Source organism: Trichomycterus rosablanca, chromosome 16 (assembly GCF_030014385.1).
Source record: "Trichomycterus rosablanca isolate fTriRos1 chromosome 16, fTriRos1.hap1, whole genome shotgun sequence".
Lineage (NCBI taxonomy): Eukaryota > Metazoa > Chordata > Actinopteri > Siluriformes > Trichomycteridae > Trichomycterus > Trichomycterus rosablanca.
Genome location: NC_086003.1, coordinates 17,918,174 through 17,946,110, shown reverse-complemented (window position 1 = coordinate 17,946,110; position 27,937 = coordinate 17,918,174). Strand labels below are relative to the sequence as shown.

Here is a 27,937-nt window from a genome sequence, read left to right as displayed (position 1 = left end):
GATCAGTCTCGCTATATTTAAAAAGTTGTGGGAATTCTTTTTGTAGATAAGCACTAATTTTTTGTTTTGTTGACAGTAGGTTCCTTCTTTTTTCTTGAATAAATCCCATTTTGCTCAGTCACTTCTATATTGTGGACATAAACAATGACCTCATTAAAGACGTTTTTTTTTAAATAAAGGAATGTTAGCAAGCAGTAAGCATGTTAGCAGGTAGATTTAGCAGTTCCAAGTTACATTTATTTGCCTCTTTATTTGTTTTCAAGCCTTAGAAAAATGAAAGGACTACTATATCTGGATCATTTTTGCCCTGGGTTGTTTGCAATTTCCCCTAGTTGTAAACGAATAGGTAAGTGTGTGTTGCCCTGCAAAGGATTTGCATCGAGTCCAGGATGAGCCTGTTAGTAAAAACGAATTAATGAATAAAGGAATTCATAGAACAGTTGTTGCTGTTTAACTACAATTTGTACGCCGTTGATCCAAATGTATGCACTGAGCCACCTAATAAATGATTCGTTCATTCGTTCGTTTAATAATTAATACGTTTGGAAATCTTTCAGTATTATACAACATTGTCCGATAAAACAAAGTAAAATGTAATATACACTGACGTTTAATATTGATAAAAAAATATCGATACCAGACTATATTACGAGTCTTAAAATATGTTTAGGCTTCAAACGTTAACCTTATAGAGCCGATTCGACCGATTCATTTGAATCATTAGAGATGGGGGGGAGTGTGAAGGAAAGAGACAGAGAGAAGGAGGGGGGTGAGGGAATGTTGGACTGCAATGGAGCAGAATGCCATACAGGTAATGGAAACTCCAACTTTATATTACGTTAAATTAGCTATTTGCATGGTTAATGCCGTGAAATAATTTACTGATTCAAATGCGGATATTTTTAGCGTTAATATTCGTATTCGGTTGTTTTTTTTGACTGGTAAAATCGCTGTGTTTTTGAATTTGGTTAAAGCCGATTTGATTCTGGTCCTATCAAAGCCTTGGTCATATTCGCCTGATTTGAACGGGAAAGTTTTAGCATTGTGTTAAAACTTAGGCCAAATTGTTTATTTTTTCGATCTTAAATTTATTAAAAATACATTGAGTTATTATCTTTTAACACAGCTAATTAAAATACAACAATTTTCATATTTTTGTTAATGATTAATTTCTTTGTGTGGCGTGTCGACTACCTAGCTCTTTCCACCCCCACCCCCACCTCCGCACTTTATACAAAATTACCCCGCAGAATGCTTTATTTTGCTCGGGTTGAGCTACAGTCTTTGTTTTGGAGTTAATACTGAAACACTCTGGACATTTTCTTTTTAAATATATTCCACATTGAAGCTGCAGCGGAGGCTTTGAAACAAACAAAATTAAACAGGAACTCTAGTAAAAATGACGTGGTGCTTATGAAGGGCTTGAAAATAAATTTGTACACAGACTCTAACAGAGAAAAATCATTTTTATCGTGTGGATATCTCATGCATCTAGTTTTGTTTGGGTTATTATTAAGACATTGCTTAATATTCGCCTAAAATAAACAATGTTGGGAGTGTATGTTGAATCGCGAACTTGAACACTAAGTTAGAGAGGGCTAATTAAGTAAACACGAATTACAGTCGGAAGTTGAGCAAAACTACTCGATGTAAATAAAACTTATATATTTGAAATATATGATATTTATCTGAACAGTTAACAAATTATAGTTTCATATTACACAAAAATCAATCGCCTTGTTATTTTTGTGTTTTTTATATTGTAAATGTTAGGTGTTGGCATTTATAGCGTTTACTCTAATATTAGAACAGCCATGTTGCTTTAAACTGACTGATGAATGGTGGATGTATGGTTCGTCTCATTGTTTCCAAATACATCAGTTTAATTAAAAATAATAAATACATATATCGTACTTTTTTTGCAATATGAGTATATTTTACCCAAACATGTGTACAGTGCATTAGAAGGAATTAAAGGTCTTTTTAACATTTAAAATTTAGTAAGTTAGTGCAACCGTCCATCTATATATAAAGATAAATTAACGACTTAAAATCTAATTTGTATACATCTAATCTATATAAAGAATATATATATAAACTACATATATACTCTATATGAATCTATATCTATCTACATAAACTTTTAAAACATTTTGTCTAAGATCAAAATCTAAAGAAGCTAAATCCCCCTTAAAATATCTGTAAAATCAACAAAATGACTTTTATTTTGGTATACCTTAAGATAAAAGTGCCTTAAAATTGATATTAGTGGAATATAAAAGTAAGTAGCCATTGCACAAATGTTAAAAAAGTAATTTCCAAATAGGACAGTATAATATAAACAATTTCTCATATTTCTTGTAATTTTAGCTTATTTTGTGCTGTACCGAGTTTTTATATTTGATATTTTTTGTACTTTTTTCTAATATATTTTAATATTTTTATCCTATGTTTAGTTTTATTATTGCCACTGATCTCACTGAAAACTACCAAAGTCTCGTTGTATAACTACAATGACAATAAAGTCGTGTCTACTAATAGAGATTTTGCTTTACCATTTATACTGGGGTATAAATAGACGTTTACAGCTGTGCTAAAAATTTAACTAAACAGTACTGCTACTTTTAAATAGACCCGAGCAGAACTGCTTTATATAACTTCCATGTCAAAAAGAGAGTTAGATATTTGTTATTAATGTGTGTTTGCTTACTCTGATTACTGATTAACTGTTTTCCTCATTTTGGAAGGTTATGAAACAAACCAATATAATATTTTAGTTAAAGGCCTTCATAACATATATTTAAGATATTAAGGTCCTTTTCAAACTTGTTTGTCACTGATCCAAAACCCCTACATACAGCAATTTAGTTTCATTATTTAGTAACATTATTACACAATAACACGTGAATTAAGGTAACATGGTACATGTCTAAATGGTCTAAATGTGTTGTTTGTTTATGAAGAAAATATGACTAAGTACATAGAAGTATTTGTGGCTGTGTATTCTGCAATCAAACTTATATGTATTTGACAGCATTATTTAATTTAAACCCTTCATCCACCCACCCTGGTGAAATGGCTTGCGAGGTTACCTAATATCATTCACATTGTAGCTGTTTGATGTAATCAAACCTGGCCATATTTTATTATAAAATCTGCAGCCAAAACAACAAGAACCAAGGTCACATTGACTAAAGAGTAACCTCATTAGCTTCACAGCACACTAACAGTTCTCACACGGCTAATATGATCTAGGTGTTCCTACTACAAATTCATAAAGGGGAGAGAATATTTGTAATGTAAGATCAGCCATCCACTGGTGTTTTCAAGAGCTTAGGAGCTGCACATATGGCCTCTGAAGCTCGGATCCCATAGGAGAAGAGCCTGCAGGGGGGAATAGAGGCCCTCATAGAGGCAGTGGGGGTTGAAAAGCCTATGAGATTTGAAAAGTCGCCTATGTCCTTAAAGCTCTGCTTTTTGAAAATTGGCTCACCCTTATGATTGTGGTAAATGCTTTTAATATGCAAAGCAGTTTCATATTACACCTATTCAGTGAACAATGCAGAGACTAAAACATTAGTATATTTGGATTTTACACGATTTATATTAGTGGTCTGGTATGTGATTGAGTATAGAATTGTTGTTTTATGCATAACTGCAACATTGTTGGCACTATATTTGGGGAATTCTCTTCTTTAACTGTAATGTATTGTTTTTTATACTACAGAGAAACAGGGCAATTTTCCATCACTTATCAGGGCTGCTCGTAAATACACAGGAATGTGTTGTCCATGGTAACCAGTCAAAATCAAGGAATTCTCATTTTGCAAACAAGCACTTTGTCCAGCATAATTCTTCAGTTAAAATCAGTTAGTAGGACTGTAGAGTATTCAGCAAATCATGGAATAAGCATGCTTGCTTTTCTCTGTAATGTTAAGCTGCTTAAAGTAATGTGCTGTGCTGTTGCAGAAACAGAATCATGTGAGGTGAGGTGGGGTGTTTTAACCTCACAATGTTGCTCTTTAAAACTCTTCTATATACAGTATACACATACATACATTAGATGCAGAGCTACATTAGATGCAGAGCTCTAATCTAAGTATTCAGACCTCTTTTTATACACGTTGTGTTTTATATATGAATGGATATTATTGCTGTTTTTACCCATCAATGTACACTTAAACAGTAGTTACTTGTTACACAAGATTGATCAGTTCTAGGGGTGGGTTTATAAAATCGATTTTTCGATTCGAATCGATCTTTATTTGAACGATCCGATATCGATTCATATAAACGCGAGATCGATCTTTTAAATACGCCCCTTTTTACGGTGCACATGGAAATCTGTTACCCCCTTTAATTTTGCGTGACCAGCCAGTGTTTTTTCATTCAACGAGATCTGACCTGCACATCAGTTTAGCATGGCAGAAGCTCAAGTTATGACCACTACACAACTTTTTGCACTGATTTTCGCTCGGCGACAGGTCGGTGCTGGATTCGGGAGGAACTCGGTGTTCGCTCTGCGATCAAAACTCGGCTCTCAATCAATGTGAGAAACAGCGAGGGGAAACACAGGGGAGAGGTTGTAAACAGGTGGTGGAGCGCAATATAGTTTCTATCAGAATACATCAGCACACGAGTTTTACAGTATTTCTGACCTGATCGTTCTCTACAAAACAAAATATTTATTAACCTCCAACTCACTATAGAACAAGCCATGCTGCTCGTGTTGCCAAATCCACTCAGATTCATTTATTTCATCAGCGCACAAACTTTCATCTCTCGCTACTTGTTGATGTGCATGTTTGGACGTGGTATCATTAAACCTTTCATCACTTCTCACGTGTGTTTTCGTGACAAAACGTAGTTTTGGAGACCAGAGAAGCTCGCCTGTGATTCCCCCGGTGATAGATGGTGTAGTGTAAAAACCCCCATCGCCGATCAGTCGTGTAGTGTAAACTTGGCATAAGCTGTTCAACAGCCAGGTGTATGTTTACATTACATTTACAATGTTGTAGCGTGTCAGATATATAAAATAATAATAAAAAATTAATGTTACTGTTTTCTGTTTTGGATTAATTATTTATGTAAACAAAATACACAAATATTTTTAATAATGAGTGTTCTTTGTACAGTTATCACATTCGTTCTCTGAACATCTGTACATATTTAAACAAAACCTGTTAATGTAACTCAAATATGCCTAAATGTGTTGAATCGAAATTGAATCGAAAATCGAATCGAGAATCGAATCGAATCGGGACCTTGTGAATCGGAATCGAACCGATCCAGGAAATTAGTGGCGATACCCAGCCCTAGTCAGTTCTCAAGGTTATATCGAACACAGTCATGGACTATTTTGTATCTCCAATTCACCTCACTTGCATGTCTTTGGACTGTCGGAGTAAACCCACGCAGACACAGGGAGAACATGCAAACTCCACACAGAAAGGACCCGGACCGTCCCGCCTGGAGATCGAACCCAGGACATTCTTGCTGTAAGGCAACAGTGCTACCCACTTAGCCCTAGTATCTAATAGGGGCCCAATGCATTGTCAGGACAGCCAAGCCATAATGTTTTGAAATACTTGAAGTTTATTGGGGCAGTTAGGAGGGGCTCGGTGGGTAGCACTGTCGCCTTGGAGGTCCTGGGTTCATTTCCCAGGTGGAGTGGTCTGGGTCCTTTCTGTGAGAAGTTTGCATGTTCTCCCAGTGTCTGTGTGGGTTTGCAAAATTACAAAATAAACTTGAACTGATGAATCTGAACCAGTGTAACCAGTGATTATCTGTCCTGTCATGAATGTAACCAGTGTTTAAAACATGACATTAAAATCATAATAAAATAAAATCTGGGGCCAAGCATAAATCTGAGCTAGGATTAAAAACAATACCTAAGGTGTTGAGTCTTTCCAGTCCAGAGTGGCCTCAATCATTTTGAAGGAGAAGTAGGTTGACACAGCCGTGAACCTGTCTGATGTTGACCTTCCAGCCAAATTCGGCATACGGGCAAAAAGGGCGTTGGTCAGCTCAGTTAGATAAAGCCCAGCAGTCTAAGAACACTAAAGGTTGAACTTTTTACTTTAATTGATGTGCTAATTATATGATTTGTAATGAAAAACCTAAAAGCTTTTTCACTAGCGTCCTTATTTGTCTGGCTGCTATTGTAGTGCCATTATTCTCCTCTACCCACTTAAATTGGAACTATTTACTAATGTGAAAAGAGTGATTACTGTAACATCTGCTTGCTTGAGGATTTTTGTATCATGCTGCTGATATAACAAAAAAATAGAATCAAAAGTATGTGGTCAGAAATAGCAACATGGTATTGACTTATGTGCAGTATCAGTGCCAGTACTGATTTGCTACAAGCATCAGTATAACCATACATGAGCTTTAATGCAAAGCTTGGGTGTGTGTGTTTGTTTCAAGGGTTAAATCTTCATGTTTGGAACATAGAATGGATTAACAAATCATCGCTTACTCTCTCTGTGTTTGCGTTTCACACGAACACACTTTTGTAATGAGATTTATAGACTTATTAGAATTGTTACATAATTACGTTATTGCTAGTTTGTTGAGGGGATTGTGATTATAATCTAATAGTCATTAAACATTCTCACACAATTGGCTGAAACTTCTAAATCTGACAGACCTGTTAAACAGCATTTGTTTAATTGGAACTAGACTAGGCAGTAGTTCACAAGAATGTGGTAAACAGAACGTTCAGACTGTTATTGTGTTAGAAAAAACAACATATGTTCTTATTAAAAGCAGTAATTAGTACCTGTACATCTAATTTGTTTATGTTTATATATTATGAGGTTTTATGAAGTAATGTGACAGCATGTTTTTTTTCTTGTAGCTGGTACAGTGGGGCCAAAAAGTATTTAGTCAGCCACTGATTGTGCAAGTTCTCCTACTTAGAAAGATGAGAGAGGTCTGTAATTTTCATCATAGCTACACTTCAACTATGAGAGACAAAATGAGAAAAAAAAATCCAGGAAATCACATTGTAGGATTTTTAAAGAATTTATTTGTAAATTATGGTGGAAAATAAGTATTTGGTCAATAACAAACAAGCAAGATTTCTGGCTCTCACAGACCTGTAACTTCTTCTTTAAGAAGTTCTTCCGTCCTCCACTCGTTACCTGTATTATTGGCACCGGTTTGACATCGTTATCTGTATAAAAGACACCTGTCCACAGCCTCAAACAGTCAACCATGGCCAAGACCAAAGAGCTGTCGAAGGACACCAGGAAGAAAATTGTAGACCTGCACCAGGCTGGAGAGAGTGAATCTACAATAGGCAAGCAGGTTGGTGTGAAAAAATCAACTGTGGGAGCAATCGTAAGAAAATGGAAGACATACAAGACCATTGATAATCTCCCTCGATCCCGTGGGGTCAAAATGATCATGAGAACGGTGAGCAAAATATCCCAGAACTACACGGAGGGACCTGATGAATGACCTGCAGAGAGCTGGGGCCAAAGTAACAAAGGCTACCATCAGTAACACACTACGCCGAGAGGGACTCAAATCCTGCAGTGCCAGGCGTGTCCCCCTGCTTAAGCCAGTACATGTCCAGGCCCGTCTGAAGTTTGCCAGAGAGCTTATGGATGATCCAGAAGAGGATTGGGAGAATATCATGTGGTCAGATGAAACCAAAATTGAACTTTTTGGTAAAAACTCAACTCGTCGTGTTTGGAGGAAGAAGAAGAACCCAAGAGCACCGTACCTACTGTGAAGCATGGGGGTGGAAACATCATGCTTTGGGGCTGTTTTTCTGCAAAGGGGACAGGAAGACTGATCCGTGTTGAGGGAAGAATGAACGGGGCCATGTATCGTGAGATTTTAAGCCAAAACCTCCTTCCATCAGTGAGAGCATTGAAGATGAAACGTGGCTTGGTCTTCCAGCATGACAATGATCCCAAACACACCGCTCGGGCAACGAAGGAGTGGCTCCGTAAAAAGCATTTCAAGGTCCTGGAGTGGCCTAGCCAGTCTCCAGACCTCAACCCCATAGAAAATTTGTGGAGTCCGTGTTGCCCAGCGACAGCCCCAAAACATCACTGCTCTAGAGGAGATCTGCATGGAGGAATGGGCCAAAATAGCAGCCACAGTGTGTGCAAACCTGGTGAAGACTTACAGGAAACGTTTCACCTCTGTCATTGCCAACAAAGGTTATGTTACAAAGTATTGAGTTGAACTTTTGTTATTGAACTTTTGTTATTGACCAAATACTTATTTTCCACCATAATTTACAAATAAATTCTTTAAAAATCCTACAATGTGATTTTTTTTTCTCATTTTGTCTCTCATAGTTGAAGTGTACCTATGATGAAAATTACAGACCTCTCTCATCTTTCTAAGTAGGAGAACTTGCACAATCAGTGGCTGACTAAATACTTTTTGGCCCCACTGTAGGTTAAGTTTATTTTAAACATGTTTCTGCTTGCATGGAATATACAGTACATTCAACAAACCCAAATCAGAAAAAGTTGGGACAACATGGAAAATGCAAATAAAAAAAAAAAAAACAGAGTTTCTTCTATTTCTTTTGACTTTTATTTGATTGCAGACAGGATGAACCTGAGATATTTCATGTTTTATCTGCTCAACTTCATTTCATTTATTAATAAACATACAGTGTATCACAAAAGTGAGTACACCCCTCACATTTCTGCAAATATTTCATTATATCTTTTCATGGTACAACACTATAGACATGAAACTTGGATAGAACTTAGAGTAGTCAGTGTACAGCTTGTATAGCAGTGTAGATTTACTGTCTTCTGAAAATAACTCAACACACAGCCATTAATGTCTAAATAGCTGGCAACATAAGTGAGTACACCCCACAGTGAACATGTCCAAATTGTGCCCAAATGTGTCGTTGTCCCTCCCTGGTGTCATGTGTCAAGGTCCCAGGTGTAAATGGGGAGCAGGGCTGTTAAATTTGGTGTTTTGGGTACAATTCTCTCATACTGGCCACTGGATATTCAACATGGCACCTCATGGCAAAGAACTCTCTGAGGATGTGAGAAATAGAATTGTTGCTCTCCACAAAGATGGCCTGGGCTATAAGAAGATTGCTAACACCCTGAAACTGAGCTACAGCATGGTGGCCAAGGTCATACAGCGGTTTTCCAGGACAGGTTCCACTCGGAACAGGCTTCGCCAGGGTCGACCAAAGAAGTTGAGTCCACGTGTTCGGCGTCATATCCAGAGGTTGGCTTTAAAAAATAGACACACGAGTGCTGCCAGCATTGCTGCAGAAATTGAAGACGTGGGAGGTCAGCCTGTCAGTGCTCAGACCATACGCCGCACACTGCATCAACTCGGTCTGCATGGTCGTCATCCCAAAAGGAAGCTGACGCACAAGAAAGCCAGCAAACAGTTTGCTGAAGACAAGCAGTCCAAGAACATGGATTACTGGAATGCCCTGTGGTCTGACGAGACCAAGATAAACTTGTTTGGCTCAGATGGTGTCCAGCATGTGTGGCGGCGCCCTGGTGAGAAGTACCAAGACAACTGTATCTTGCCTACAGTCAAGCATGGTGGTGGTAGCATCATGGTCTTGGGCTGCATGAGTGTTGCTGGCACTGGGGAGCTGCAGTTCATTGAGGGAAACATGAATTCCAACATGTACTGTGACATTCTGAAACAGCATGATCCCCTCCCTTCAAAAACTGGGCCTCATGGCAGTTTTCCAACATTATAACGACCCCAAACACAACCTCCAAGATGACAACTGCCTTGCTGAGGAAGCTGAAGGTAAAGGTGATGGACTAAACCCAATTGAGCACCTGTGGCGCATCCTCAAGTGGAAGGTGGAGGAGTTCAAGGTGTCTAACATCCACCAGCTCCGTGATGTCATCATGGAGGAGTGAAAGAGGATTCCAGTAGCACCTGTGCAGCTCTGGTGAATTCCATGCCCAGGAGGGTTAAGGCAGTGCTGGATAATAATGGTGGTCACACAAAATATTGACACTTTGTGCACAATTTGGACATGTTCACTGTGGGGTGTACTCACTTATGTTGCCAGCCATTTAGACATTAATGGCTGTGTGTTGAGTTATTTTTAGAAGACAGTAAATCTACACTGCTATACAAGTTGTACACTGACTACTCTAAGTTATATCCAAGTTTTATTTCTATAGTGTTGTCCCATGAAAAGATATAATGAAATATTTGCAGAAATGTGAGGGGTGTACTCACTTTTGTGATACACTGTACATTCCTGTGTTTCAGCCCTGCAACACATTCCAAAAAACGTTCGAACAGTAAAGCATTTACCATTTTGTAATGTTGCCATTCCTTTTCACCACACTTAAAAGACGTTTTGGCACCGAGGAGTAGGGGTGGGCGATATAATATTGTTCACGATAATACCGGTATAGTTGCCATATCGCGATATTGTTAGCAAACGGGTGTCACAGTGAAACAGTAACAGTGAAATAATGGGCAGAGAGTAGTACCGGAGTTAGAACCGAGGACGAACTAGGTTCAACAAGCTCTCTTTTCATTAGTTGCTGTATAATTGACATATTCACTTTACAATGATAGCAAAGCATGATCAAATATTAATCGGGATTTTTTTCGATGTTCATTTATTTGAAGTAAAATGGAGCAGAAATGTGATTGTGAGATTCTGCTGGTTTGTTTAATATAAATGTTGTCAATATGAATACAGTACAGCCTGTAATAATACAAAATACACTGTAATTAGTCTTTATTTATTTATGTATAAGTTATTCATCAGAACTACAATGTTTTGTGTTTTTAAGATAACTTATAAACATTATGAGGTAAAATACGGGTAGTGGCTTGCCATTGTACTTTAAGTTTACATTATATCGTATCGTATCGTATATCACCACTTCTCAAAAGCATATGGAGATTTGAGTTTTTTAGCCGTATCGCCCAGCCCTACTGGAAGTGATGCTTAATTTAATATACATTTAGTAACATTTGTACCTTAGATTTCCTGACTGTCTGCAAAACAAAAGTGTTTTTAAAATAAACTTTTTTAAAAAAGTGTTCTTATATATCGCTAGTGAATATCGTTATCGCAAAAATATCCCAAAATATCGTGATATTATTTAAAGGCCATATCGCTCACCCCTACTGAGGAGACCAAGTGATTTAGTGTTTCAGCTTTTATTTTGTCCCATTCTAACTGCAAACACGTCTTGAGATGTGAAAGTCGACGCCACTTCTGGACATGGTTAACATAAGTCTTCTTCTTTGCACAGTAAAGTTTTAAGTGGAATTTGTGCATGTAACTCTGTATTGTAGTGCTTGACAAAGGTTTCCCAAAGTAATCCCTCACCCATGTGATTAAATCAGCTATTGTTGAGTGGTGGTTCTTGATGCAGTGCCGTCTGAGGGATCGAAGATCACGGGCGTTCAGCTTAAGCTTGCGCTTTTGGTCTTTACGCACTGAAATTCCTTCGGATTCCTTGAATCGTTTAATGATATTATGTACTGTAGAGGGAGTAATATGCAAATCCCTTCCAATCTTTCTTTGAGGTTCATTGTTTTTAAACATTTCAATCATTTTCTCACACACTTGTTGACAAACTGGAGATCCTCTGATCATCTTTGCTCATCAGAGACTCAGCCTTTCCTGGATGCTGCTTTTGTACCAAACTATGATTACAATAACTTGTTGACCTCATCTGTTTGGAATCACATCATTATTTAGTTTTTTCACCTCATTACTAGCCCTAAATTGCCCCCATCCCAACTTTTTTGGAATGTGTTGCAGGCCTGAAATGCAGGAATGGAGGTATATTAACAAATGAAATGACATTGAGCAGGTAATACATGCTTTCTTTGGTTCAAACTGTCTGCAATAAAAAAAAAAAGTCAAACTAAATGTAAGGAACACTGCATTTTTATTTTATTTGCATTTTCCATACTGTCTCAACTTTTTCTGATTTGGGGTTGTAAATACTTTTTTGCTGTGAGATTTTAAGTGATCCGTATTTAAAAGTAAACATTTGAAATTAAACGCTTGTTTGTTTTTTAAAGCAGGCAAGCCTCACTCGATAGAAAGTAGTTGAATACTTGATGCTTTTGTCCCTGACAGTGGTTAGGCCCCCCGTGCTGCCTGCGAGGCTCCTTTGCATTCTACAAGTCGGTGTGCTACAAGCCCAACACCGATGGCCCAGTCAAGGTCTGGAGACTGGGAGAGTTCTACTACGTGCGCTGTAGCCCTCAGGAGCCAATCTGTATTGCCGAGGTCACCCTGCTGTGGGAGGATCAGCGACAGCGCTACCCACTGGCCAGCTGCAGACTCTACTACCTGCCGGAGGACACTCCCAAGGGCAGGACCGAGGAACATGGAGAGGTAACTAAGCTACCTGGCTTCAGTGTATAATCAAATGCTGTATTACATGTCATTTTTTGGCACAGCTTTAGGGTTCGAATTTGGTAAAATATTTAATCCTTTTAGCAGTTCTGAGATTGGGATTCTCTTAAAGTTTTGATTTTGTAATACATAATTAGATACTATGAGCTGGTTCGGGTTCCAGTCAAGGTCAAAAGTTTACATACACTTGCAAGTATGTACAGCCATAGCAAATATGATTTAGTTTTTTTTCTTTATTAAACAAGGATTAGAACAAAAAAAAACTAATAAAAAGTAAAAACTTTTCAGATCAATAACGCTGGCAAGTGATCCACTGTGGCAACTCCTAACGGGAGCAGTCTAACAGAATCATTCATTATGGATTTTCCTAAAGTTCCTAAATCGTGCTGGGTCAAAAATGTGAATATTAGGTTAATTGTCGATTTCTTTTCCATTGTAATGTGTTTTAGTTAGGAAAATCAAAGTAAAATGAATTGAACCTCATTTGGTTTTCTTGGATTAGATCAGGGCTGTGCAAGCAGCAGCAGGTTCACAGCTGGGAATTGGAAATGACTAGATTGGGAGATAAAAGGGGAAAATGAGAAAAGTCCCCGACAGTAGTAAATCACTAATTATAAGTTAAATAAGATTACAAGGTCGGCACGATGGCTCAGTGGGTAGCATTGTCGCTTCAATAGCAAGAAGGGTCCTTCTTTAGCGAAGTTTGCATGTTCTCCCTGTGGCTGAGTGGGTTTCCTCTGGGAGCTCCGGTTTTCTACCACAGTCCAAAGACGTGCAAGTGAGGTGAATTAGAGATACAAAATTGTCCATTTACATTAACATTTTCATCATTTAGCAGACGCTTTTATCTAATTAAGGGTTAAGGGCCTTGCTCAGGGACCCAACAGTGGCAACTTGGTGGTGGCGGGGCTTGAACTGGCAACTTTCTGTTTACTAGTCCAGTACCTTAACCACTGAGCTATCACTGGCCCTGATTGTCCATGACTGTGTTTGACATAAAACTTGTAAACTGATAAATTTTGTGTAACCAGTAACTACCGTTTCTGTCATAAATGTAACCAAAGTGTGTAAAACATGACGTTAAAATCCTAATAAATAAATAAGATTACAAATAAAAAGATTATAGAACTTTCTACGCCACAACATTTATAATTTATTGTACTTTATAGTCTCAAAAATCCACAGTAAACTTAAGTAACAAATAATTGTTAAAGGTTTTGTTTTCATTACATATATGATGACCCAAGACCGTGATGACATTCATGTTCTTTAAATATTAATGTTTACACTTTACATGCTGTTGTATACGGTTTTATGGACAGTATTTGCACCAAAATATTTGACATAATTATACAATGCATACTGACTCATTTGCTTCCGCTTGCTGTTTTATGGTTTTAGGGTCATGTACATTATAAAACCAAACCTCGACACAAATATAAACGAAAGAGAGACTTTCCCCTTAATACAAGATTAGAGTTTTACAGTTGCTCACACCCGGTGACTAAAAAAATTTAAAAATTTAGCATCATGTGAGTACATACAGTGTATCACAAAAGTGAGTACACCCCTCACATTTCTGCAAATATTTCATTATATCTTTTCATGGGACAACACTATAGACATGAAACTTGGATATAACTTAGAGTAGTCAGTGTAAAACTTGTATAGCAGTGTAGATTTACTGTCTTCTGAAAATAACTCAACACACAGCCATTAATGTCTAAATAGCTGGCAACATAAGTGAGTACACCCCACAGTGAACATGTCCAAATTGTGCCCAAATGTGTCGTTGTCCCTCCCTGGTGTCATGTGTCAAGGTCCCAGGTGTAAATGGGGAGCAGGGCTGTTAAATTTGGTGTTTTGGGTACAATTCTCTCATACTGGCCACTGGATATTCAACATGGCACCTCATGGCAAAGAACTCTCTGAGGATGTGAGAAATAGAATTGTTGCTCTCCACAAAGATGGCCTGGGCTATAAGAAGATTGCTAACACCCTGAAACTGAGCTACAGCATGGTGGCCAAGGTCATACAGCGGTTTTCCAGGACAGGTTCCACTCGGAACAGGTTTCGCCAGGGTCGACCAAAGAAGTTGAGTCCACGTGTTCGGCGTCATATCCAGAGGTTGGCTTTAAAAAATAGACACATGAGTGCTGCCAGCATTGCTGCAGAGGTTGAAGACGTGGGAGGTCAGCCTGTCAGTGCTCAGACCATACGCCGCACACTGCATCAACTCGGTCTGCATGGTCGTCATCCCAGAAGGAAGCTGATGCACAAGAAAGCCCGCAAACAGTTTGCTGAAGACAAGCAGTCCACGAACATGGATTACTGGAATGCCCTGTGGTCTGACGAGACCAAGATAAACTTGTTTGGCTCAGATGGTGTCCAGCATGTGTGGCGGCGCCCTGGTGAGAAGTACCAAGACAACTGTATCTTGCCTACAGTCAAGCATGGTGGTGGTAGCATCATGGTCTTGGGCTGCACGAGTGTTGCTGGCACTGGGGAGCTGCAGTTCATTGAGGGAAACATGAATTCCAACATGTACTGTGACATTCTGAAACAGAGCATGATCCCCTCCCTTCGAAAACTGGGCCTCATGGCAGTTTTCCAACAGGATAACGACCCCAAACACAACCTCCAAGATGACAACTGCCTTGCTGAGGAAGCTGAAGTTAAAGGTGATGGACTAAACCCAATTGAGCACCTGTGGCGCATCCTCAAGTGGAAGGTGGAGGAGTTCAAGGTGTCTAACATCCACCAGCTCCGTGATGTCATCATGGAGGAGTGGAAGAGGATTCCAGTAGCAACCTGTGCAGCTCTGGTGAATTCCATGCCCAGGAGGGTTAAGGCAGTGCTGGATAATAATGGTGGTCACACAAAATATTGACACTTTGGGCACAATTTGGACATGTTCACTGTGGGGTGTACTCACTTATGTTGCCAGCCATTTAGACATTAATGGCTGTGTGTTGAGTTATTTTCAGAAGACAGTAAATCTACACTGCTATACAAGCTGTACACTGACTACTCTAAGTTATATCCAAGTTTCATGTCTATAGTGTTGTCCCATGAAAAGATATAATGAAATATTTGCAGAAATGTGAGGGGTGTACTCACTTTTGTGATACACTGTATTTACAAACAGGCCAACCTGTTGCCATTCTGCCTCCCTGACTTGTGATTTATTGCTAGCAGTTAAAAAGGTTTGGAGTTAATTAGGCCCATTATGAGGGAGTGTAATTGGCCCTGCTCTCTGGGTGGCAAAACAACCTTCTTTTCTGCTTTTTTAGAGTGACATCAGACACCTCAGTATGTGTTCAGCTGTCTGCCTCTGTATGAGCTGGAATGTGATATCTTACATATTCTGCCTTCATGTGGGTCACGTAAAAGCAGACCTGGGAAAATGTATTTTAAGGATGGAATGTTTTCATTTTATGTTCATGAACCCTGAAGAGAAAGAAATCTTATTATATTATAATAATTACACTAATGTTGTCAGGAATGGCTGTATTATACCCACCATATATTTGTTTATTATAATTTAATACAGCATAAAGACCTGTTGAAATAAAAGTTGATAGTTTAAAGTGGTTGTAGGGAGGTTGTAGCCTAGCGGTTACGGTACTGGACTTGTAATCAGAAGGTCGCTGCTTCAAGCTCCAGCCCTGCCAGGTTGCCATTGTTGGGCCCTTAACCCTCAATTACTTAGACTGTTTACTGTCACAGTACTGTAAGTCGCTTTGGATAAATGCATCTGCTAAATGCCTAAAATGTAAATGTAGTTTATTTTGTAATAGAATTCTGTAAGCTTGTTTATTTTTGGTTAATCGTCGACTAATGACAGTCAGTTATCGGTTAAAGGAACCTGGAAAAATCTGCATCCCTTATATAGATCTAGATATATAGATCTTCCACATTAGCTAGCAGTGCCAGTTTTTCCACCATTTTTGTCTTTTTCAGCTCATGTTATTACAGCAGTTCCAAAGCAGCCTAGAATTCCTGCTTGTTGGCTGGTTTAATACTGAGTCTTGCATGACTACACCAGGGTCAAATACAAGTTTAAAATAATAGAACATGGTGGTAGAGTTACTCCTTTTGGTTTGGATTTATTTTAAATGACAAGCACTCGGGTGGCATAGGTAATACAGTCTAATATGCTTGTACACCATGACCATGAGGGAGTTTTTCCTTGCCGCTGTTGCCCTCATCTTGCTCATTTTTGTCTGTCGGTCCTGGTCCTTGCTTATTTTTGTCTGTCGGTCCTGGATTTGGCCATTGTAAAAAGCACAATACAAATTGACTTGACTGAGCTCCAATTTTTTAACATTGCCACTGAGCTGGCTAGGCATCCAACAGACGCAACTGGTCATGTCTGTTGGTGGAAGGTCGTACAGGGGTTTAATTTCCTGCTGCTGAGCACTGCATGCTCAGTCCTTGCTTTATTTTAAGTTCTTCACAACAGCCTTTAGAACACTTACATCATGATAATTTCTGTGCCTTCTTGGCCACAGTCCGCTGGTCCAGAGTTTCTATTTGATCATTTTGAGTATTTTGGGATGAGATCAGCATTCTGTATTAACTTGTATTCAGAGCTTTAACTTTATTGTTTAATTCACACTATATAATAATGCAACAATTTAAGCCAGTGCTTAATAGTCAGGTTCATTTTTATGGGTTTGTGTGCCAGGATGAAGTTGTTGGTGTCTCAAAGAAAGTTGTGGTCCGAGTGGAGAACTTGGTTAAATGGACCTGTCCAGAACCGCCTAAGTGGAAAGGTGGCTCCTTAAAGAGCCGTGACCCTCCTATAACTGACAGTTCTTTATGTGTATCAGCCACAGAGGATCTAAAGACTAAGGGTAAGTGCAACTCTTGAAACTCTTGTTTACTTTTCAAATGTTTGAAAATGTCTTTATTGTTTAAGTGTTTGGAGGACTGAACAGCATCTGGTACAGCCCAGTTTGTGACCTGTGCTATTCTTGGTTAGCAATATTAAAGGCTCAGTTACCATTTTAATGTGTGGAAAAAATCCCAACTCTTAGGGTGCATTCACATGAGAAGCGTTTTGCCCTTCATTCAACTGCCACTTTGCTCAGTTTGGCTTGAGCGGTGCGGTAAAACGTCATCAAAGTGCGAATATGAGACAAATCTGCATTTGTGTGGGATAACCGTCAAATCCACTCTGAAAGCGCCACATGTATTTTCCTCCTGTTTTACTTTAAACTTGTGTTATAGCTCGGGGTGCTGAGAAATTGTGAGAATCAACATTTCAGAGAGAGTCTAAAATGCTTATCATTAAAAAAAAAGCTTTAATGTACTAAAAGAACGACTTCTCATAGGATGACATAACTTCTCTTAATTATTACTGGTCATAAGTTTTCTCCACTAATGAAATTCCTCGCTGGTTGTTTTAATACAATAAGTCACGTTAATCTTTGTTCATACAACCTGAGTCGCTTTTACCACGTCATATCAAGCAGTTCGTCTCATTGGAGGAGCTTTAAAAAGGTCAGCAGCAAACTGGGTCAAAGTTGCCCAATGTGACAAAAGTGTGTGGTGTGCACCGCCTAGGGGAGCACAGCAGCAAACTAAGCACCACCGCCACACTTCATAGAACACAACGGTACAGCCAGCGCAAAAGCGGTTTTGCTGGTTCTTATGTGAATGCGCCCTTATGGTATTTTGCTTACATTTTCTTTTTTTAGGTTTACACACTGACCACTATTACACACTTAGTTTTTTTTCCTCTTTAGATGACACTTCAGAAGTGCAGCAGAGGGTTAAGGTGCTGAGTTACCCACAGTACTGTCGCTTCCGCACCCTACAGAAAAGACTCCAGCACCGGGCTGGCTGGTCCAGCTTGCAAGATCCACATCTCATGGCTTTGGGATGGATGAGAATGGCCTTGCACAACACCCGAGTCCTGTACTGCAGAGACACCTTCAGTCACCCCAGTCTAGACAGCAACCCCAGTTTAACATCAGAGATTGGTGAGTTTGGCTTGTAATCTACCTACACGTTGTGGGTGTACAATTAGAGACTATAGCAATACACGGTGTTAATCCACTGTTGGCTTATTATTAGTAGACGGTGTCTAATCACAAGATGCTGTAGGCTGTAGTTCTATTTTCCACCTAGCATTAACCTCTAGGTGTTTAAAAATCCTAACAACACATTTGTATGTAGTGTGTGCTTAACTGGTATGTACACTGATCAGCCATAACATTAAAACCACCTCCTTGTTTCTACACTCACTGTCCATTTTATCAGCTCCACTTACCACATAGGAGCACTTTGTAGTTTTACAATTACTGACAGTAGTCCATCTTTTTACCCTGCTTTCACCCTGTTCTTCAATGGTCAGGACCCCCAAAGGACCACTACAGAACAGGTATTATTTAGATTTTGGATCGTTCTCGGCACTGCAGTGACACTGACATGGTGGTGGTGTGTTAGTGTGTGTTGTGCTGGTATGAGTGGATCAGACAGCAGCGCTGCTGGAGTTTTTAAATACCGTGTCCACTCACTGTCCACTCAATTAGACACTCCTGCCTAGTTGGTCCACCTTGTAGATGTAAAGTCAGAGACGATCGCTCATCTATTGCTGCTGTTTGAGTTGGTCATCTTCTAGACCTAGATGTTTTTGGTTGCTGGACTATTATCAGTCCAGCAGTGACAGTGAGGTGTTTAAAAACTCCATCAGTGCTGCTGTGTCTGATCCACTCATACCAGCACAACACACACTAACACACCACCACCATGTCAGTGTCACTGCAGTGCTGAGAATGATCCACCACCCAAATAATACCTACTCTGTGGAGGTCCTGGGAGAGTCCTGAACATTGAAGAACAGCATGAAAGGGGGCTAACAAAGCATGCAGAGAAACAGATGGACTACAGTCAGTAATTGTAGAACCACAAAGTGCTTCTACAGTGCCTTGCAAAAGTATTCAGCCCCCTTGAACTTTTCAACCTTTTGCCACATTTCAGGCTTCAAACATAACGATATGAAATTGTAATTTTTTGTGAAGAATCAACAACAAGCAGGACACAATCGTGAAGTGGAACGAAATTTATTGGATATTTTAAACTTTTTTTAGAAATAAAAAACTGAAAAGTGGGGCGTGCAATATTATTCAGCCCCCTTGCGTTAATACTTTGTAGCGCCACCTTTTGCTGCGATTACAGCTGCAAGTCGCTTGGGGTATGTCTCTATTAGTTTTGCCCATTCTTCCTTGCAAAACAGCTCGAGCTCAGTGAGGTTGGATGGAGAGCGTTTGTGAACAGCAGTTTTCAGCTCTTTCCACAGATTCTCGATGGGATTCAGGTCTGGACTTTGACTTGGCCATTCTAACACCTGGATACGTTTATTTGTGAACCATTCCATTGTAGATTTTGCTTTATGTTTTGGATCATTGTCTTGTTGGAAGATAAATCTCCATCCCAGTCTCAGGTCTTTTGCAGACTGCAACAGGTTTTCTTCCAGAATGGTCCTGTATTTGGCTCCATCCATCTTCCCATCAATTTTAACCATCTTCCCTGTCCCTGCTGAAGAAAAGCAGGCCCAAACCATGATGCTGCCACCACCATGTTTGACAGTGGGGATGGTGTGTTCAGGGTGATGAGCTGTGTTGCTTTTACGCCAAACATAACGTTTTGCATTGTGGCCAAAAAGTTCGATTTTGGTTTCATCTGACCAGAGCACCTTCTTCCACATGTTTGGTGTGTCTCCCAGGTGACTTTTTATAGATATCTTTGAGAAATGGCTTTCTTCTTGCCACTCTTCCATAAAGGCCAGATTTGTGCAGTGTACGACTGATTGTGTCCTATGGACAGAGTCTCCCACCTCAGCTGTAGATCTCTGCAGTTCATTCAGAGTGATCATGGGCCTCTTGGCTGCATCTCTGATCAGTCTTCTCCTTGTTTGAGCTGAAAGTTTAGAGGGACGGCCGGGTCTTGGTAGATTTGCAGTGGTCTGATACTCCTTCCATTTCAATATGATCGCTTGCACAGTGCTCCTTGAGATGTTTAAAGCTTGGGAAATCTTTTTGTATCCAAATCCGGCTTTAAACTTCTCCACAACAGTATCTCGGACCTGCCTGGTGTGTTCCTTGGTCTTCATGATGCTCTCTGCGCTTTAAACAGAACTCTGAGACTGTCACAGAGCAGGTGCATTTATACGGAGACTTGATTACACACAGGTGGATTCTATTTATCACCATCAGTCATTTAGGTCAACATTGGATCATTCAGAGATCCTCACTGAACTTCTGGAGTGAGTTTGCTGCACTGAAAGTAAAGGGGCTGAATAATATTGCACGCCCCACTTTTTAGTTTTTTATTTCTAAAAAACGTTTAAAATATCCAATAAATTTCGTTCTACTTCACGATTGTGTCCCACTTGTTGTTGATTCTTCACAAAAAATTACAATTTCATATCGTTATGTTTGAAGCCTGAAATGTGGCAAAAGGTTGAAAAGTTCAAGGGGGCTGAATACTTTTGCAAGGCACTGTATATGGCAAGTGGAGCTGATAACATGGTCAGTGAGTGTAGAAACAAGGAGGTGGTTTTAATGTTATGGCTGATCGGTGTATATATTAACACACATACATGAAAGATGCTTAATCCATCTGTAGCTCTTTTTTGTGATTTCTTTGATCATTTAAATGCCCGTCATTAGTGTAAATTTTATGGCATGCTAATTTTGGAAAAGATGTTTAAAATGTAAATTTTTCAGTATCCATCTAATGATTTTACATTATATGTAAAAGGATTTTTTTTATATAAATTTGGTAGATTTGTAGCAAAATTGCAGAAATTCATTCATTTTACCTCGTGTTACCACAGTCTTTCTCCAGTTCTGCTTTTGCGTAGATTTGGTTATTAGCTTCCTGCATATATCATTTGCACATCATTTGCTCAAAAACTGATATGTGGTGTTCGTTACCTGATTCAGCTGAAAAATTAATGTCAGTTCTTTTTAATATAGACACACTGGCAAGTAAAAAAATATGTCTTATTTACCTGCTATGTCTCGCGTCTTTACAGCCACAACAAGGCCATTCAGGGAAGTTTTATACATAGATTTTATTTATTATTTCGTTTTCATGAATTGCTTTTTCTGGACCCACCAAGAACCATTGGCTGCAAGGCTTGCTAGACTTGAATACACCCTGAACAGGGCCCAATCCATTCCAGGTCTTCAGCCATCCCCCTCAGACATAGCCGTTCATGCCTGTGTAGAAGACAGGCTGGCTGATATCACCACTGAGATTCGTACCCGGGTTTCAGAGTGGTGGTGGGCTAGCATAATAGATTGATGCGCCACACGAGCGACAAGGATTTTGTAAGCGTAATAATGGAATAGATTCCTTTTTTTTACATTTTTTCCCAGGATGCCTCTCAGTTAGTTTGAAGGGACGCCCTCGAAAACGAAGGGGCAGAGACAGTGATGGATCCGAACCGCCAAGCCTCAATCATTGTGACTCTTGGGGAGAGCGAATAAAGGTGTGTTTTGTTAACTCAAATACACATGCATGCACAGCTAACCTGATTCACAGAAATGCTCATAGTTAAATTATTTATGGCTGGGTGCAGGACAATGGGATAAGCAGTGAGGCACTGATGTTCGAGGGTAGCTGGCTTTCTCACCCAGAGAGGCAGCTCTTCCTGGATCAGCTGTATCTCTTCATGGAACGTCGTGGGTCTCCCATCGGCAAGGTCCCAAACCTGGGCTTTAAAAAGAGTGAGTACTGTTTTACTGATTTGTAACACCAGGCGACTCATCTTACATGTATATTAGCTGTCTAAAAACAGCTGTGTGTGCAGTGTGTCCTGTTTGTTAAGTATAAAACATAAGGTGCCCAGGTGGCACAGCAGAATGTTCCGCTAGCACACCAGTGCTGAGATTCTGAACTCCCCGGTTCGAATCTAAGCTGTGCTACCGGTCGGCTGGGCGTTCTCTAGCGGGCACAATTAGCGGTGCCTTCAGCAGACAAAATTGGTTGGTGGGAAAAGACAGGACTAATAAGTGGGTGGGGTCTTCAAGCGCCGTGCAAAGGTCCTGTGTTTTGGACTAGTGCATAGTTTTATGCAGTTTAAACATAGAACAAAGGCAGATATGCCATTTGTTTATAGCTGTGGTTATACCAGGCTAAACATCAGCGGAATGCTGAAGTGATTTGTATGGCACAGCTTGACAATGCTGTACTGCTTCAGACTTTGTGCTAAGCGTGCTTACTGTAGAAGACTAAGCAGAAGAGAGGAGCTAACATTGAGAAAGTACAATGGCATGCTGGTCAAGGGTCGAGTCAAGGTCGGACCACATTTGTGTTTGTTTGGAACCGGACCCAGACCACCTCCTCTCAAAAGTCTTGTGTTGATGGTTTTGGTTCGCACCCCAGTGCGATCACGGTGTTTACACCTACCGAAAAGAATCACACCTAGAGTAAAAATGAACCTTAGTTTGATTTAACGGAACTAAAATTGAAGGTTTAAAACACCCTTAGGTCCTGTAAATGATAAAATGCTAGCAATTCATATACAGTCATGATTAGTATAATTGTACTAATTTTCAGCCTGTACACTGCAGTAGTAGGCCTTCCCATTTTATTTTGTTGACAGTTTACACTGAGTGTACTGATGTACCGCCTTCCTGTCTCTCTTTTCCCCATCACACATGCCTTAATCCCGAACTTTTTCTCTTTGATTATTAATTTCTTTACAGTTGACCTTTTCGTGTTGTATTCAGTTGTCAAAAAGCTGGGTGGCTATGATGTGGTAAGTTTGAATATTATCTATATTGCTCATACATTTATAAGGATTTGTAAAGGGTACAAGGATGCAATGTGAATCACTGGGGTCTTTTATATACTTGTTTATTCCAAAGGTGACATCTCAGAAGTTGTGGAAAGTGGTTTATGATGAGCTGGGTGGAAGCCCTGGTAGCACCAGTGCCGCAACATGTACCAGAAGACATTACGAAAGGTGAGGTAGATTACTGATGATTTGAGGTTGCTACAAAGTCTTATAATACTGTAGTTGGATGGCACGGTGGCTTAGTGGGTAGCACTGTCGCCTCACAGCAAGAAGGTCCTGGGTTCGATTCCCAGGTGGAACGGTCCAGGTCTTTTCTGTGTGGAGTTTGCAAGTTCTCCCCGTGTCTGGGTGGGTTTCCTCCGGGAGCTCCGGTTTCCTCCCCACAGTCCTAATAAGAGATGCATGAGTACCGATACTGGTATCGGGCTCATTAACTTGTACTCGTACTCGCAAACGAGGCTCCGATACTAAACATCCGATACCGTGTGCCTAGTGCACGTTGCTGCGTTATGCCTGGTTCACACTACACGATTTTTGCCCTGATTTTCGCTCGGCGGCTGGTCGGCGCTAGATTTGCCGGCTCGGGAGCAACTCGGCGTTCGCTCGGCGATCAAAACTCGGCTCTCGATCGCTAAGTGTGAACTATCCAACAACTCGATCCGACCGGCTCGCCGAGCGCTCGCCGACCGGATCGAGTTTTCTAGCATGTCAGATATCTGATCCAATAGGTATCGGTATCGGTATCGGCAAGTACAAAAATACATGTAATTGTACTTGTACTCGGTTGGGAAAAAATGGTATTGATGCATCCCTAGTCCTAATACATGCAAGTGAGGTGAATTGGAGAAAATAAATTGTTCATGATTGTGTAACCATCATATCATGAATGTAACCAAAGTGTGTAAAACATGACTTTTAAACCCTAATAAAATACATATCGTATTGTAGTTACTCGTGCCTTTCTGCAGCCTGTAACTGCAGTATTCAACTTGTGTACATAGAGTAACTACCATCAACTTGTGACATGCACAATTGTTATGAAAAAGGTTGGTCATTTTTGGAGGGTTGTCGGATAATATTTTTACTCATTAATCTATGTAGAATGAATTAAATGACTTTTATATGATTTTTTAGGTCCAGTATCACTTAGAAGTCCAAAAACTTGACAAAACATGATTGACTATTTTTGGTGGACTAAATCAAGAATATAAAATTGTAAACAAAAAGTGATTAGTTCATATTGGATATAAATCCAAAACACCTATAGTTCCTGATAAGGTGCAGCTCGGTTCTGTGGATACAGCTAAGTTTAGGAATGCAGCTGTTTAGATTAGGGTCACATATACAGCACATTAACATTTTAATGTGCGGATTTGAGCACCTAATCAGAAATAAGCATTACCATTTGCACTATGAGCATTTGCTTGGTTTAATCAATAAATACATACAGTTTTTTTTTTTGTTTTTTTTACCTTAATCATAGGTTGGTGCTTCCATACGAGCAGCACCTTAAAGGAAGCAGTCAGGGGCTCAGCAAGACCAAAGCAGCAGATACAGCAGCTTTGGCTGAATCAATCAAAAAGCCTGGGCGTGGCAGAAAAGTACAGACTGTTACAAAAAAGAATAAGGTTGCTAGTCAGGTAAGTTTCACACCTTACAACAGTCCCTTACTTGTTCTGGTGCGTAATATAATACTTGGCTTGAAATGTGGTTAATAATATCAGTACAATCTGGTCATAGTACTGACAAAGACATCATGAGAAGATGTAAACTGGAGTCTTAAACTATGACAGAAGTATGGAAAAACATCATATAATGACTAATGTAGCCAGTGTTGTTTGCTAACACAGTTATGATTGATTGTTGGCTTTGGGACAAACACTGTGTAATTGTATAAAAGTATACAAGTATAAAGGTGTAATTGTATAAGTGTACAAGTGTAATTTATTTGCTATTTATTCAGGCTTGTCAGTGACAATTTAACCATTTCAGTACTCTGGAGGAGATGTTAGCTAGCATGCTAGCAGGTTGTGCCGCCTCAGCCCATTGGTTTGAATAGCCTGAGGCTGACCGTGTTAGCTTAGTGAAACTGCAGTGACGTAATCACTGCAATGGCTGTCTAAGTAGTGTGTCTGAGTTCTTATTAGAATCTTCTCTATTTAGGCAGCTGCCTAGGTAGGCAGTAGGCAGCAAGGTAACTCACAAGGTTTTTTTTTTTTTAGACAGACCCATTGTCTGAGGGGTTAATTTCTGCAATCAAGTTCCAAAGTTCCCAAAAATGTGAAGACTGTGTAAGAGATCGTCCAACTCCTGGTTTTGGAATGAGATGGTTAAAAGCGTTTGATGTTCAAGTGTCCATGTACATTTGGCACTATAGTGCAGTACAGACAAAAGCTGTATAAGCAAAAAGAAACAGGATCTGATCGAATGTATTAGCAAGTAATGTGTAGGATTGGTACAATTAATATACTATGGTCTTTCTACAACAATAAAATATTAGTTTCTCTTTATTAGGCTGCACCACCGGATGGCGTAGTGGTACGAAAAAGAGGACGCCCTCCTGGCAAAAGGAATGCCAAGTTTCTTCCCAAGGGCAAAGTCGGGAGACCACCATCACATACCAAACCAGACGAGCAAGAAGTTTCCCAACCATTGCCTGTCATTAAAATACTGATCCCTTCCCAAGCTACCACAGCTCCTGCTTATCCAGCCCTTCAGCCGAAATTGGAAGATGTGAAGAAAGAGCATGAATTTTCAACTCCTAGCCTAGCGTCTGGTCAATCTAAGCTCCAGATTGGAACCTCTTTGGAAGGGTTCAGCCCTACGAAAGGTATGTGTCCTCTGGACTTCTTCAGGGCTCGTTTGGGTCTCAGTGGAGTCGGTGGTCCAGAAAGCGCTGATAACTCCTCGATCATGAGTCAGACCAAAGTCGGCAGTCCTGAGACACCTGAGGTTTTACAACACCAGTGTTCTGGGTGCAACGTGGACCATTCATCTTGGGCCGGATCCCCAAAAGAAGGCCTGACCGCCAGACCCTCACTGCCTCCTCTCAAGATCCTTCCGTTGAACATTGATTGCAGCCTTCAGTTACACCAGCTGATGCACACTCGACTAGGTTCGGCGCACATGAATACATTTACCAAGCGCCTCTCGGAGGCACTAGCTCAAGATCTCGGGAAGAACCATCAAATCACTAGGAACAACCTGCCGCTTTCTCAGGAGCAAGCTATGCCGCTTAACCTGAGCAAGAAAACTACAACCAAGAGGTCTTCTGATGATTCCCAGTGTGGAGAATCCGAAGCCAAGAGCCTTAAGATGGAACCTGTGGATCTCCGCTTGAGTCTGAACCAGAACGGAGGTTCCTCACCGGTCACAAAAATTCAAGATGAACCAGCCGATCTGAGCTGTCCACGTCGAGTCAGGGCTCTTCAGGACAGGACAAGCTCCGGGTTAACTTGCAGCGAGACTCGGCCTCAGAGTCCAAACGTTTCTTCCAACTCAGTCTTTCCTTTTAGTGTTTTTTCTCCTGGTGGTGCTCTGAGAAATGATTTTATCCCAGTGGATCTTAAATTAAGAGAGATGTGTGTGTGGAAAACAGAACCTGAGAGAACTTCGGTGAACCAGCATGCAGAATCCTGTGCTAAGGGTGAGCACCTTACCCAGTGTATGCCTTATGAGGATTATAAAGTTTCCTTTTCCAAGCCCTCACAAAGCTGTTGAAAAGCCGGCGAGAAACATCGCCCGTTTAAAAACGTCTAACTGCTAACACTTGTCTACTTCACCATTCCACTTTATCCTTCTGTACCCGTAGCACATTTATTGTTCAAATGGACAGTCAGACTTCGATGGTGCCTTAACCTGCTGAGTGTGGAAAACACTACTACTACTACTGTACTCCTTATGTATTTTACCCCATGGCTAACTAAAGACAAAGTGTTCTATGCAGAGGACATTATATATTTTTGGTGCATTTTATTTTTCTTTGGCCCAGTCAACATAGGTGATTTAATGTTTTTGAGTTGAAAATGTTTGTTTTAAGCCTAATTTATGCTTATGGTCAGAAGGGCCTTGAAGAGCTGCCCCAACGTTGACTTGGTTTTATGTATTCATCAATCATCAGGGTAGGTTTTGAACGAGCATTAGTAAAATGTCAAAGCCTGTATTTTTGGCAACATGTTAGTGTGGGGCCGCTCAGGTGGCGCAGCGGTAAAACACTAGCACACCAGAGCTGGGATTTTGAATACATCGTAACGAATCTTAGCTCTGCCATCCGGCTGGGCTGGGCGGCCACATGAACAACGATTGGCTGTTGTTCAGGGATGGGAAAGTCGAACCAGGGTTCCTCATAACTAGTGCAATTATGACTGACTGATGGTGCCTGAGTAGAGTTGGGGAATAATGCTGATCAGTGTGAGCTCTCTGTGCACAAGGCTGGTCAGCATGTGAACTCGCCTCGTGCAGGTGAAAAAAGACAGTCGGTACTGATCATGTGTTGGAGGGGGCCTGTGTCAGTTGCGAAGCTCCTCAGTCAGCAGTGGAGGGTAGTATCGGTAGAGGTAAAGCATAACGCAATCAGGGTAATTGGATACGACTAGATTAGGGAGAGAAGAAAAAAAAAAAAAACATGGTAGTGTGGGTGTTGCGCAGCACTAAAGTCAAGGAAACCTGGGTTTTAACCTTTTAAGAGTTTGAAATATCCAATGGAATGGATGAGTAGATGAAACCAAATCAATCCCAGAAAT

General features: G+C 40.2%; 1 protein-coding gene across 1 annotated transcript; it reads left to right on the top strand.

The window, feature by feature from the left end:
* Positions 1-726: 726 nt before the first annotated feature.
* Positions 727-27,192, top strand: zgc:77151 (uncharacterized protein LOC337153 homolog). Its single transcript, XM_063012127.1, has 11 exons — positions 727-811; positions 3,970-3,986; positions 12,095-12,355; positions 17,067-17,241; positions 18,130-18,366; positions 21,772-21,884; positions 21,975-22,122; positions 23,104-23,156; positions 23,266-23,363; positions 24,679-24,835; positions 25,710-27,192. Exons 1-11 carry the CDS (start codon positions 727-729, stop codon positions 26,913-26,915), a joined length of 2,550 nt encoding a protein of 849 aa, XP_062868197.1. The 3' UTR covers positions 26,916-27,192.
* Positions 27,193-27,937: the final 745 nt, after the last annotated feature.

Excerpts from the sequence above, each read along its gene's own strand:
- zgc:77151 (XM_063012127.1), top strand. The coding sequence starts at position 727 with ATGGGGGGGAGTGTGAAGGAAAGAGACAGAGAGAAGGAGGGGGGTGAG. Across the intron at positions 23,157-23,265 it reads AGCTGGGTGGCTATGATGTG|GTGACATCTCAGAAGTTGTG; the intron begins GTAAGTTTGAAT and ends TTTATTCCAAAG. Across the intron at positions 24,836-25,709 it reads AGAATAAGGTTGCTAGTCAG|GCTGCACCACCGGATGGCGT; the intron begins GTAAGTTTCACA and ends TCTCTTTATTAG.